We start from the raw sequence: 13,510 nt of genomic DNA, 5'->3' as shown, positions 1-13,510 counted from the left end.
AGGTTGCATTGAACTATGATCTCACCACACTGCCCTCCAGCTGGGTGAGAGTGAGACCATCTCAAAAAAAAAAAAAAAAAAACAATCAGGCCGGGCATGGTGGCTTGCACCTGTAATCCCAGCACTTTGGGAAGCCAAGGTGGGTGAGTCCAGGAGTTCAAGACTAGCCTGGGCAATAGTGAGAGCCTGTCTTCTTTTTTAAAAAGGTTAGAAAATTAATAAATAACTTCTAAAAATTAAAAAATTAATAAATAAAAATCATAAGGAAGAGAAACTACATTTATAGTACTATACTATATCTGTTAATATTGTAAGTTTATGCTGTCTGTTTACAGGATGAATTGTCTGTCTGAAATGGACAAGTAATTCTCCTGCCTCAGCCTCTCGAGCAGCTGGGATTACAGGCATGTGCCACCATGCCTGGATAAATTTTGTATTTTTAGTAGAGATGGGATTTTTGTCTTGTTCTCCAGGCTGGTCTCAAACTCTGGTCTCATGTGATCTGCCTGCCTCAGCCTCCCAAAGTGCTGGGATTCCAGGTGTGAGCTACCAGGCCCGACCTCAAGTGACACTTCTGTCTTAGCCTCCCAAAGTGCTGGAATTACAGGCACAAGCCACCATACCCAGCCAATTTTTCAATATATTTATTGAAAAAAAGTCCACATATAAGTGAACCCACACAGTTCAAACCTATGCTGTTTAAGGGCCAACTGCACTCACTTTTTAGAATTTAAAATTATTCTGGGCTGGACACAGGGGCCCATGCCAGTAATCCCAGCACTTCAGGAGGCCAAGGTGGGCAGATCACTTGAGCCCAGGAGTTTGAGACCAGCCTGGGCAGCATAGTGAAAAGCCATCTCTACTAAAAAAATACAAAAAATCGGCTGGGTGCGGTGGCTCATGCCTATAATCCCAGCACTTTGGGAGGCCGAGGAGGGTGGATCACAAGGTCAAGAGATCGAGACCATCCTGGTCAACATGGTGAAACCCCGTCTCTACTAAAAATACAAAAATTAGCTGGGCATGGTGGCACGCACCTGTAGTCCCAGCTACTCGGGAGGCTGAGGCAGGAGAATTGCTTGAACCCAGGAGGCAGAGGTTGTGGTGAGCCGAGATTGCGCCATTGCACTCCAGCCTGGGTAACAAGAGCGAAACTCTGTCTCAAAAAAAAAACCAAAAAGTACAAAAAATCATCAGGGCATGGTGGCATATGCCTGTAGTCCCACCTACTTGGGAGGCTAAGGTGGGAGGATCACCTGAACCCGGGGTGCAGAGGTTTCAGTGAACCATGATCGTGCCACTACACCCCAGCCTGAGTGACAAGAGTGAGACCCTGTCTCAAATAAACAAACATAAAATGAAATTATGTTTAGCAACAGAAATCCATATCTGTATGAATCTCTCCTGAATATATTTGAGATTTTGAAGTAAACTTTTTTATTACTGATATACTTTGATCTTTTTCTGTTTTTTAGCTTTTAATAAGTGAGAAACATACAAATCTCATAGCATTTTATACCTGTCATTTGCCTCAAGACCTAGCTGTTGCCCAGTATGCTTTATTTTTGGAAAGTGTTACAGAATTTGAGCAGCGCCACCATTGCTTGGAGTTGGCTAAAGAAGCAGGTAAAAATGGTTGAAAACTTTGTCCATTGACCTTTGTAGGCAAATACTCATTTTGACTATAGTAATATTTGTCCTAGTTTTAAATCTTATTTCTTTTTAGGGGAAAAAAGTAATAAAATTTTCAGGGAATTTCTGTTTTAGGACTAATGTTACTTATGCTGTAACTCATATGTAAAATATCTTTTAGTTTTGGCATTTTCTTTTATATAAATATCTTTTATATTTTACATATTTCATTTTTAAGGATTATTGTTCCAAATTTACCAAATCATTGTGACTGTTTAGAGAATATTAGTATCAATGATTAATCTTTATTTTTTGTCTCTTCAAAAAATAATTTAGATTTGGATGTTGCAACAATAACAAAAACTGTAGTTGAGAATATTCGAAAGAAAGATAACAGTGAATTTAGTCATCATGACCTGGCCCCAGCCCTAGATACTGGCACTACTGAGGTAATTTAGAATGGGGGGGCAAAGGTGTTGTGTAACTTCTAATAATCTTTTATGTTATTCCTTGGTGAATTTCTCCCTTCGTAAAAGAAATTCTATGTTAGTTTTTCTTTTTTAAGAATGTTTCTTCGTCAGCCCATACATGTTAAACTACAAAAATTGGCAGCAAATTTTAAGTCTTATGTAAAGGATTACTTGTAGTATGTTAAAGGAAGCTTCTTTAATAGAAAGAAATCTTATGTAAAGGATTACTTGTAGTATATTAAAGGAAGCTTCTTTAATAGAAAAAAAAGATCTCAGCTTTGGTTTGTTGCTCATCAGGTTATTTTAAATATTTGTTAATCACTAACTTATGTAGCTTGCTTACTCGTATTTTCAGAAAGGAATAGAAAGTTATGTCTAAGAAAACTATTTTAGAGTAACATTTAAAGGAATCACATGGTTAAGTTGGTGAGACATACAATATATAGTTCCAAATTAATAATCCAGTAAATTTTTTCTATAATTTATTTTTATTTATTTATTTATTTTGAGGCAAGGTCTGGCTCTGTTACCAAGGCTGGAGTGCAGTGCCGCTATCTTGGCTCACTACACCTTTGCCTTCCAGACACAAGCCATCTTCCCTTAGTCTCCCGAATAGCTGGGGCTACAGGCGTGTGCCACCATGCCTGGCTACTTTTTTATATTTTATGTAGAGACAGGGTTTTGCTGTGTTGCCCAGGCTGGTCTTGAACTCATAAGCTCAAGAGATCTGCTTGCCTCGGCCTCCCAAAGTGCTAGGATTACAGATGTGAGCCACCATGTGTGGCAGTATTTTCTATGATTTAATAGAGAGCTGTGAAATATGAAAATACACTAAGAAAAGTTAGATGTTATCATAATTTCAAATAACTTGAGGGAAAATGATGTTTGCTGCAAGTACAGGTGTAAGTTAATTCTACTAATTTGTAGAATATCTTTTTTAATAAACCTGATGTTCCTTTTTCTTTTTTTCCCCTTTAATAAATAGGAGGATCGTTTAAAAATTGATGTAATTGACTGGTTGGTATTTGACCCAGCACAGAGAGCAGAAGCACTGAAACAAGGCAATGCAATTATGAGAAAATTCTTGGGTATGCTATATTTGTATGCAGCTTCAAACTCCCTACATTCATCTTCCTACCTCAGCCTCCCAAGTAGCTGGGACTATAGTTGTCCACCACCACACCCACCTACTTTTTAAAAAAAAGTTTGTAGAGATGGTGTCTCACTATATTGCCTAGGCAGGTCTCAAACTCCTGGCCTCAAGCAATCCTCCCACCTCAGCCTCCTTAAGTGCTGGGATTATACGAATGAGCCACCATACCTAGCCTTTCATTCTTTTTTAAAAAAGTTTTTGTTTAAATTTACAAGAAAAAAAACAACCCCACCAAAAAGTGGACAAAGGATATGAACAGACACTTTTCAACAGAAGACATTTATGCAGCCAACAAACATATGAAAAAAGCTTATTATCACTGGTCACTAGAGAAATGCAAATCAAAACCACATTGAGATACCATCTCATGTGAATTAGAAAGGCTATCATTAAAAAATCAGGAGACAACAAATGCTGGAGAGGATGTGGAGAAATAGGAACATTTTTGCACTGTTGGTGGGAGTGTAAATTAGTTCAACCATTGTGGAAGTCAGTGTGGCAATTCCTCAAGGATCTGGGAATAGAAATACCATTTGACCCAGCAATCCCATTACTGGGTATATACCCAAAGGATTATAAATCATTCTGTTATAAAGACACATGCACACATATGTTTTTTGCAGCACTGTTTACAATAGCAAAGACTTGGAATCAACCCAAATACCCATCAGTGATAGACTGGATAAAGAAAATGTGGCACATATACACGAGGGAATATTATGCAGCCACAAAAAAGGATGAGTCATGTCCTTTGCTGGAACATGGATAAAGCTAGAAACCATCATTCTCAGCAAACTGACACAAGAACAGGAAATCAAACACCGCATGTTCTCACTCATAAGTGGGTGTTGAAAAGTGAGAACAAATGGACACAAGGAGGAAAACATCACACACTGGGGCCTGTTGGTGGGTGGGGGGGGTTAAGGGAGGGATAGCAGGGGGTGAGAGGATGAAAAGAAAACCAAAAAAAAAAAAAAAAAAAATAGTATTATTTGAGAGTAGTTAGAATATTTGTTGAAGTACTTAAAATTTAGATTATTGGTACTACATACTAGTCTTATGCAATTTGCTTTTTTAATTTGAATAGTTTTTAAATATTTATTCATATTTATAGATAGGTGATCTAGTTTATTCAGTGTTACTTTCTGCTGCTGCATAGTTTTGTTAAAGAAATAAGCCAAGGTTTATTGATTCATGCTCTTAGTAGTGAATGATTAAGTTGTTTCTAATATCTTACATTACAAACAATGCTCCAATAAATAATTTTGTTCATGTCTCCTTGAAAAAAAAACTTTTTGTTCAAATTCATGTATTTTTAAATTTTTGGGGGGTTGTTTTTTGTTTTTGGTCCTTCCACTAGGAAGGAGAAAACCAGCTACTCTTCATCTATCAAACCTGGTATTATGAAACAAAACATATTTTAATGGTGAATTTTCATTGTCCTAATCAATTTTGCAAATAATAATAATCAGACTTTGAAAAATGTAATTGCTTTCTTTAAGACATAGAAGTATGTAAAAGTAACTGTATTTGATGTATCCTTTTGTGTTAGTATCACATTGGGATAGGAAAAAGCCAGTCTATTAGGTAGAAAGATCACCAAGACCTTTAACAGAGTGCCTTAGGCCCTAAAATAGTTACAGGTCACTATAAAAGTTGTAAACCAGTGATTTGACTCTTTTAGAAACCATTACACAGAAGCCCATAGGTCTTCAAAATTGTGTATCTTTTTTTCACAGCATCAAAGAAGCACGAAGCTGCAAAAGAAGTATTTGTGAAAATTCCTCAGGATTCTATAGCAGAAATCTATAATCAGTGGGAGGAACAAGGAATGGAAAGTCCACTTCCTGCTGAAGATGATAATGCTATCAGAGAACATTTGTGCATCAGAGCTTATTTGGTGAGACTGTAAAGAAAACCACAGATGTGCTTTGTGATGATTTTTCTGATTCACTCTCAGAGTTTGAACTTTTTTCTAGAAGTAGCGTTGATGCATCTTACCTCTCTTGTGACTATAGTGCTGACTCATCCACAGGGGGTCTGACATTGTGACCTTGTCTTCATTAGCATGATTTTCTAATCAATGTTAACCAACCAGGATCATCTCACATGGTAGATAGTGTCTATGATGTCCGGAAGTTATGTTTTCTTAAGATTTTATAAAAGCTTGTCTCAGCTTAAAATTTCTGCTTTTATCAGTAACTGAGAAAAAGCAAGATGCTGTAGGTTCGTTATGACTAAAATAACAGTATACTCATTCAAAATTCATTCAAGGCCAGATATGGTGACTCAGGCCTATAATCCCAACACTTTGGGATGCCAAGGCAGAATGTTTGAGCCTAGGAGTTCAAGACTGGCCTGAGCAACATAGTGAGACATGCCCCCACACACATCTCTACAAAAAAATAAAAACAAAATTAGCCAGGCATGGTAGCATGTACTTGTAGTCCCAGCTACTTGAGAGGCTGAGGTGGGAGGTTCGCTTGAACCCAGGAAGTTGAGGCTGCAGTGAGCGGAGATCATGCCTAGTCTTCATCAGATCATGTACTCCAGCCTGGATGACAGAGCAAGGCCCTGTCTCAGAAACAAAAAAAAAATTTTTTTATTCAATAAATAATTACATAATTATAGTGGGTTAGGTAGTAGGGCCAAATCTATGGATAACACCCTATCCTCGCCTTCTAAAAGCTAGTTAAGAAGACAAGTACACATGCATATGTTACAGAGTGATAAATGTAAAGATAATATGTGATCAGGGTGCTGAGATTGGAGAATATGCCAGAAAACACAATATATATACCTTCTGTTGTTTGTCATTTGACAAAATATTTCTTCATGGTATGACCTTTTTGTATGCAAAAAATAAACATTGAACAGTTTTATTTCTTGATGCTGCAAAATTATTTCTAAGAATCAAATGTTAAAAATTTTGATGAAACAAAAGTGAAACCTTTGGTTATTTTATATTTTGGGTTTTTTTATTTTATATTTTAGGAAGCCCATGAAACCTTTAATGAGTGGTTTAAGCATATGAATTCAGTTCCACAAAAACCTACTTTGATACCTCAACCAACTTTTACTGAGAAAGTGGCTCATGAACACAAAGAAAAGAAATATGAAGTAAGTTAGATATGGATCTGGGATGTACCTACTGTACCTTATAACTGTATGTTATATATTTAAAGAGATTATTTCTTCAGCAACTATCTTTCTATCATAACAGATAATCTTCCTGTTAATGTCCTGCTTTGGAAGACGCAATCTGTTTAGTTACTTTTCTGTAGGTAATTAACCAAACATGAAAAATGCCTTCAGGTGACATGAACATTTATTTACAAAGTTAACCTTATTCAGCATTTTATTTAATTGCAGTATGTATACTTATTTTTAGATTTGGCAGACTTAAATGTCAACTCTTGAGAATGATGTTTTATATGTATATTCCTGTCTGTACTTTATAAATACATTATTTATATCGTATCTTATCGGGTTTTATCGATTATATGTCTGCCTTATGTTTGTTTTGCAGATGGATTTTGGTATTTGGAAAGGGCATTTAGACGCCCTAACTGCTGATGTGAAGGAGAAAATGTATAACGTCTTGTTGTTTGTTGATGGAGGGTGGCTGGTGGATGTTAGAGAGGTAAGCTGTGTGCGTTGTTTATAGCCAGAAACCAAAACACTCACCATGTCTTTCTCTTTTTTAAATGCTCTGTCTCTAAATAGGAGCATCTACAGATTTTATGTAATTGTAGATATAGCTAAATCCCATATTTTAAGCTAAGCCGAAAATACTAGCTAGGGAATGGGAATATTTGATTCTTGGATAAACTATTAGTTCACATTTACTATGTTTACACAGGATACAAAAATCTAATTTAAAAAAATCTGGACCTAAATATTTATTATACATGTATGTGACTCAATTTACAGATATGAAGATAACTTGAATAGTATCAGTAAGGGATAGCTAAGGTAGTGGCTCTCACCTCTGGGCTGTCCATTTTAATGACCTGGCAAACTTTTTAAAAACACTGCAGGGTTCCACTCCCAGAGATTCTGGTGTAAATGGTCTGAGGTAGGGCTGGGGTTTGTTTGTTTGTTTTTTTAATCACCTGGAGTGTTTTAATATGATATACAGCCTGTGTTGAAAACCAGTTACAGAAGTATTAAGTGCCATAAGAAAAGCACAGGGTTTTTTTGTTTTTTTTTTTTTGAGACAGAGTTTCGCTCTTGTTACCCAGGCTGGAGTGCAATGGCGCGATCTCGGCTCACCGCAACCTCCGCCTCCTGGGTTCAGGCAATTCTCCTGCCTCAGCCTCCTAAGTAGCTGGAATTACAGGCACGCGCCACCACGCCCAGCTAATTTTTTGTGTTTTTAGTAGAGACGAGGTTTCACCATTTTGACCAGGATGGTCTCAATCTGTTGTTGACTTCGTGATCCACCCGCCTCAGCCTCCCAAAGTGCTGGGATTACAGGCTTGAACCACCATGCCTGGCCTCAAGCACAGGTTTTTATGCTGATTCTCTTGAAGATAGAATTTTAATGTTGCAAAATGTTAATTAAGTGATACTTTAACTTTGAAAAGACTTCAGTGCTTCATTTGTACATAAATCTTTGCTATTCTAATTATTATTTAATCTAAGTAGATTAGGTAGTGAAAGACACAAAATAGTCTGAGGTCTCATAAAAATGGAGCCAAGTGTGGTGGCTCACGCCTGTACTCCTAGCACTTTGGGAGGCTGAGGTAGATGGATCACCTGAGGTCAGAAGCTTGAGACCAGCCTGGACAACAGGGCAAAACTCCGTTGCTACTAAAAATACAGAAAAATTAGCCAGGTGTGGTGGCGCATGCCTGTAGTCCCAGCTACTACGGAGGCTGAGGCCAGAGAATGGCTTGAACCTCCCAGGAGGCAGAGGTTGTAATGAGCCGAGATTGTGCCACTGCACTTCAGCCAAGGTGACAGGTCAAGACCTTGCCTCAAAAATAAATAAATAAAGTTTAGGTGGAAGGCAGTGAATGATACCATTTAATTTCATCAAGGGTTTTAAAAATCAATATTTGATCTCAATTATTTCTTTAAAACTAATCTAGAAAAGAGATTTTTTTGAACAATTAAATAATTAATAATGATATTTTAATCACCCTTGTTGAGTCAAGCCTAATACTCTTATATATTCGATGACGTAGGGCACTATTCAAGGCTCCTGCTAACACATGTCACTTGTATGTGAATTAGAAAATTGTAATTTTGTCTGGCTGCAGTGGCTCACACCTGTAATCCCAGCAGTTTGGGAGGCCAAGGCAGGTGGATCATACAAGGCCGGGAATTAGAGACAGCCTGGCCAATATGGTGAAACCCCATCTCTACTGATAATATTAAAAAACTAGCCAGGTGTGGTGGCTCGTGCCTATAGTCCCAGCTAATAGGGAGGCTGAGGCAGGAGAATCCACTGAACCCAGAGGCAGAGGTTTCATTGAGCTGAGATTGTGCCACTGCACTCTAGCCTGGGTGAGAGGGAGACTCCGTCTCAAAAAAAAAAAAAAATATTGTAATTCTCTTCCCTCACACAGATAGGTTCCATGGCCAGTCCACACGAAATGTAGAACAGAGCACAGGCTACATTTCAGCCCCACTAACTTGCTTAGCCAGCCACCCTTGTACAAGGCATGGCTGTATGCAATAGCCCTAGCATTATGCAGTGTTTTCATATAGCTATGCCTCTAGTTTTTAAATAACTGTAGAATAGTCCCCTTAGTGTTAGGGCTGGTGGCACAGAGGGATGTCAGTGAGAATGGAGCAGGCAGCTCATTACCTACATTTCACCACCTCCATTACCTCTACCTCTAGCACAAGCCTCTGCTGTCTTCCCTGGCTTCTCACTGTTCTTTATACAGTCCATTCCTTATACAGATGTACTAGTGAACCTTTTAGAATGAAATATATGCGACCATCCTACCCAGAACTTTCTGATGCCTTCTTATTACACTTGGAATAAAATCCATCTTTCTTTTCCTGATGTGCAAGACTATACATAGTTTTCTTTTTAAACTAACCCCCTAATCTTGTGTCCTGTTCTCCCCTCACTATATTCTAGCCTTTTGGACCTCTTCACTGGTTCCCCTCTGCCTAGAATGCTCCTTAGCCAAGATATCTGCATGGATGACTTTGTACTTTTAGCAGTCTGCTCAAATGCCATCTCCCTTAAGAACCTCTCCCCAACCCAACCACCCTATTTTAAATAGCATGTATGCATGTGTATATATATATATATATATATATACACGCACACACACTCGTGTCCTTTTTAATCTCCATAGCCTAAATTAGTTTTTTTTCATAGCACTTAGCACAATCTTATATAATACATATTAGTTTATTTGGTTTTCGTATGTCTACCCTCATTAGAATATAACCTTAATGAAGAGAGTAACCTTGTTTTCTTTATTTCTTTGACTCTGGCACTTAAACGTAATGCCAAGCACATGGGAGGCTTTCAATGATATTTGGTAAATGAATGATATTGCATTACTGAGGTGAATGTACTGTCTTCAGATTAGGAATAGCTATAGTATCGGCCGGGCGCAGTGGCTCTCGCCTGTAATCCTAACACTTTGGGAGGCCAAGGTGGGTGGATCACCTGAGGTCAGGAATTCAAGACCAGCCTGGCCATCATGGTGAAACCCCATCTTTAAAAATAAAAACAATTTTTAAAAGGAATAGCTATAATATCAGTGTACCAATCAACTCTTGCTATCAACACATATTAGGTAATGAGTTTTTCTCACACATAAGGCACTATATATCCCTAGTGGAAATAATCTTTCTGTTTTACATATTTACGGGCTATTTCAAAGCTTTTTTTCATTTAGATGAGAAAAATGTCTTTGGTTGTAGGAGAGCTATTTATTTGCTTTTCCTTGTGGCAAATTGCTGGGTATGTCAGCCATTACCCTGGATGGTTGCTGGCAGCCCACCTGCTAGTATAGGAATTCATTATAATTAGCAGAAGAGATCAACTGCAGCACACTCTGATACTGTGGCAGCAACAGGATTTAGGAAAAGCAAGTCAGGATCCATCATATGAGATGAGAAAGTAACCTGCTGCTTTCAAGCAACAGGAATCAGGAGCCAGGGGCGCCTGGCCTCTTTAACATAGAAAGATTACATTGAAGCACAAATGAAAGGTCCAGAAAGAAGCAGTTCTTATTCTTACTGGGTTCTAGGTTGGGATCACTAATATGAATTTACATAAAACCTTGAAGTATTTTAAATCCACCTCTGGGTCGGGCGTGGTGGCTCATGCCTGTAATCCAAGCACTTTGGAGGCCAAAGCAGGTGGATCACCTGAGGTCGGGAGTTCAAGACCAGCCTGACCAACATGGTGAAACCCCATTTAAAAAAAAAAAGAAAAAGAAAGAAAGAAATCCACCTCTGAAGGTAGCCAGTGTCTATTTGAGAACAGAAATAAAGGTGTTTTCCCTTATAAAGAAGCACTTTAATACTTGCTCGTATGTATTTATGCTTCAAACAGGACCAAAACATTGATAGTAATTTTTCCTATGTGTGGAAAGCTGACCTAAATTAGGGCAAATTAGTATAGTTACTCTTTGGTATAATTACCAGATTATATTTTGTTATTGATTAACCCCTCCACTTATATCTCCATTTGAAAAATGCTTTCGCATTTTAATATAGCCTCTTACATGAAGATACTTTTAGATATTTTATTAGGCTTTTCAAAGAGCAGTTACTATTTTAGCTCGTCCTTTTTTTCTTCTGCATTAGTGCTATTGATTTCCTTTCTGTTTTTAAGATTATTTCAGAAATTGTATGTGTCATTATTGTAGTCCCAGCACTTTGGGAGGCTGAGCCAGGAGCACTTGAGCCCAAGAATTTGATTACCAGCTTGGGTAACATAGGGAGACCCCAACTCTACAAATAATAAAAAAAAAAATTAGCTGGGCTTGGTGGCACATGCCTGTGGTTCTTAGCTACTTGGGAGGCTGAGGTAGGAGGGTTGCTTGAGCTCAGAGGTCAAGGCTTCAGGGAGCCATGATTGCACCACTGCATTTCAGACTGGGTGACAGAGCGAGATACTGTGTCAAAAAAGAAGAAAAACTAAATAAAAGAAAAAAATTATGTGGTTGGGTACTTTTTAATTATTTTAGTTTTCAAATTTGTTGTAAGTAAATGTAGTGGGCATAAGAATTTTACTCTTTTTTTTGTACTTTTAGTCTTCACATAGATTTGAAGAAAGATCCATGTATGTATAAAGGAATGCCAACAGTTTTTCCTATACTTTTTTCCTCATATATATGTTCTGACTCATTAACTATATTATTCAAATCTATAGGTTCTGCTTTTCTGTTTTTAAAAATTATATAAGGAAATTATAAATTCCATTTTCCTTGTTTATAAACAAAGTAGTCTGCAGTGAAGTTGACCCTTCCTGTGTGCCCCTCCCCACATCCTCTTTTTCCCAGCAGCAGTGATTGCTGTCAGTCTGGTGTATCCTCTCAGATCTCCTTAGAGCTGTCTTTATGTGTCTGTGTAAACATCCAAGGGAGTGGTGATTGTTTTCTGTTCTTATTTTTGCTCAATGGTATTCAGTTTCTAACTCATTCTTTTTATGCATGGTTTTATTCAGGAGGTAGTAAGTTTATTAGAAATACAAATTCAGAAGCATTTTATTTTCACTCATACCTCTGACTTCACTGTAGTCTACTTTGTTCATCTTCATACTTTTTTGCTGTTAAATCTTGTCTACCAATTACATTTTGGGTTTGGTTCAGCACTTGGCTTTTCTTTTTATAAGGATCTTTAGCTTAAATTGTTGAAAGGATTTATCGATGTCTGTTTGTAGGATGCTGAAGAAGACCATGAAAGAACACATCAAATGGTTTTACTGAGAAAGCTTTGTCTGCCAATGTTGTGTTTTCTGCTTCATACAATATTGCATAGTACTGGTCAGTATCAGGAATGTCTACAGTTAGCAGATATGGTATCCTCTGAGCGCCACAAACTGTATCTGGTAAGTTCTAGAGCATTGTAGTTTTAAATTTTAATGATTTTATATATTCTGTAGTAATATTTAATTTGGTGAAGATGTGTTTACATTTGTAGTTGTTCTTGAATTTTCTTAAAGTAATAGTCCAGTTTTAATGTTTGTGCTTTTTTCCCAAAATGTATATATATTTGTAAGCAGTTAGAAATATATAGACTGACTCTGAGAAATAGCCTTGAAATTCCTGAACCACTCTAATTTACTAGCCTCTGGCTACATAAATCTTAAAGAGGAATTTCTTCTTATATGAAGCTAATGAGATTGATTAGGTAATTATGTTCATACTTGTTGTTGTTCTCATTCTTATTTCTCTTTTTAAAAATCAGGTGTTTTCTAAGGAAGAGCTAAGGAAGTTGCTGCAGAAGCTAAGAGAGTCCTCTCTAATGCTCCTAGACCAGGGATTTGACCCATTAGGATACGAAATTCAGTTATAGTTCATCGACTCTTTGTAATCTCACTAATTTTCGTGACATGACATTTTTAATAAAATATACTTGTTATTAGTAATTTTTTCTTTTGCACCATGTAAAATTTAGACATTTGAATTTTGTACTTTTCGGAATATTATGGTGACACTTTGAAAATGTAATGTATGTATATCAGTGTTTCTCTGTGCTTATTAATAAAACTATATAAAAATTTAAATTTTCTGTTTTTACAAATTCCAGGATTGTCTCTTTATCATATAATAAGGAAATTAAATTTCCTATTCTAGTTTTTTCTGTAAGTATTCTGATATTTTAAAATTATAAAGATTATGGAAAGATTTATTTTTAAGCCAGGTACATGATTTTTTATTTATCATAAAATTTAGTATTTTTTGAATATTAGAATTAAGAAGGTGACTATAACAAGAATGTTTTCTAATATAACATGCTATTATTTTAGTTATTTTGAAGACATTTCTAGTTTAGCTTTCATTTAGCAAACTTCCTATCAAAATAAGAGCATATAAAGACTTAGTGTAGTACCTGGCACACAAGTAAGCCTGGAATACATTGGGGATTACAAATCCAGCTCTTCTAGTAGAGAAAATACCATAAGTACATTTAAAAGATGTCATTAAGAAATGCAAGTAGTGGCCGGGCAAGGTGGCTCACGTCTGTAATCCCAGCACTTTGGGAAGCCCAAGTGGGCAGATCACCTGTTGTCAGGAGTTTGAGACTAGCCTGGCCAATGTGGCAA

General features: G+C 37.0%; 1 protein-coding gene across 6 annotated transcripts in view; it reads left to right on the top strand.

Annotated features, from left to right (window-relative positions):
* NUP107 (nucleoporin 107) overlaps nt 1-12,987 on the top strand; it is a 55,027-nt gene extending 42,040 nt beyond the window's left edge. For all 6 annotated transcript variants that reach the window (XM_078336097.1, XM_035256138.3, XM_078336095.1 and 3 more), the window contains 8 exons: nt 1,476-1,626; nt 1,969-2,081; nt 3,088-3,190; nt 4,995-5,155; nt 6,250-6,375; nt 6,785-6,898; nt 12,125-12,292; nt 12,652-12,987. In XM_078336097.1, the coding sequence (XP_078192223.1) occupies nt 1,476-1,626; nt 1,969-2,081; nt 3,088-3,190; nt 4,995-5,155; nt 6,250-6,375; nt 6,785-6,898; nt 12,125-12,292; nt 12,652-12,759 (1,044 nt within the window). In that variant the 3' untranslated portion in view covers nt 12,760-12,987. The remainder of the gene's footprint in view (nt 1-1,475; nt 1,627-1,968; nt 2,082-3,087; nt 3,191-4,994; nt 5,156-6,249; nt 6,376-6,784; nt 6,899-12,124; nt 12,293-12,651) is intronic.
* The last annotated feature ends 523 nt before the right edge of the window (nt 12,988-13,510 follow it).

The sequence above is a fragment of the Callithrix jacchus genome, chromosome 9, assembly GCF_049354715.1.
Source record: "Callithrix jacchus isolate 240 chromosome 9, calJac240_pri, whole genome shotgun sequence".
NCBI lineage: Eukaryota > Metazoa > Chordata > Mammalia > Primates > Cebidae > Callithrix > Callithrix jacchus.
Note: the sequence above shows the minus strand (reverse complement) of the source record. Positions and strands in the feature narration are given on the sequence as shown.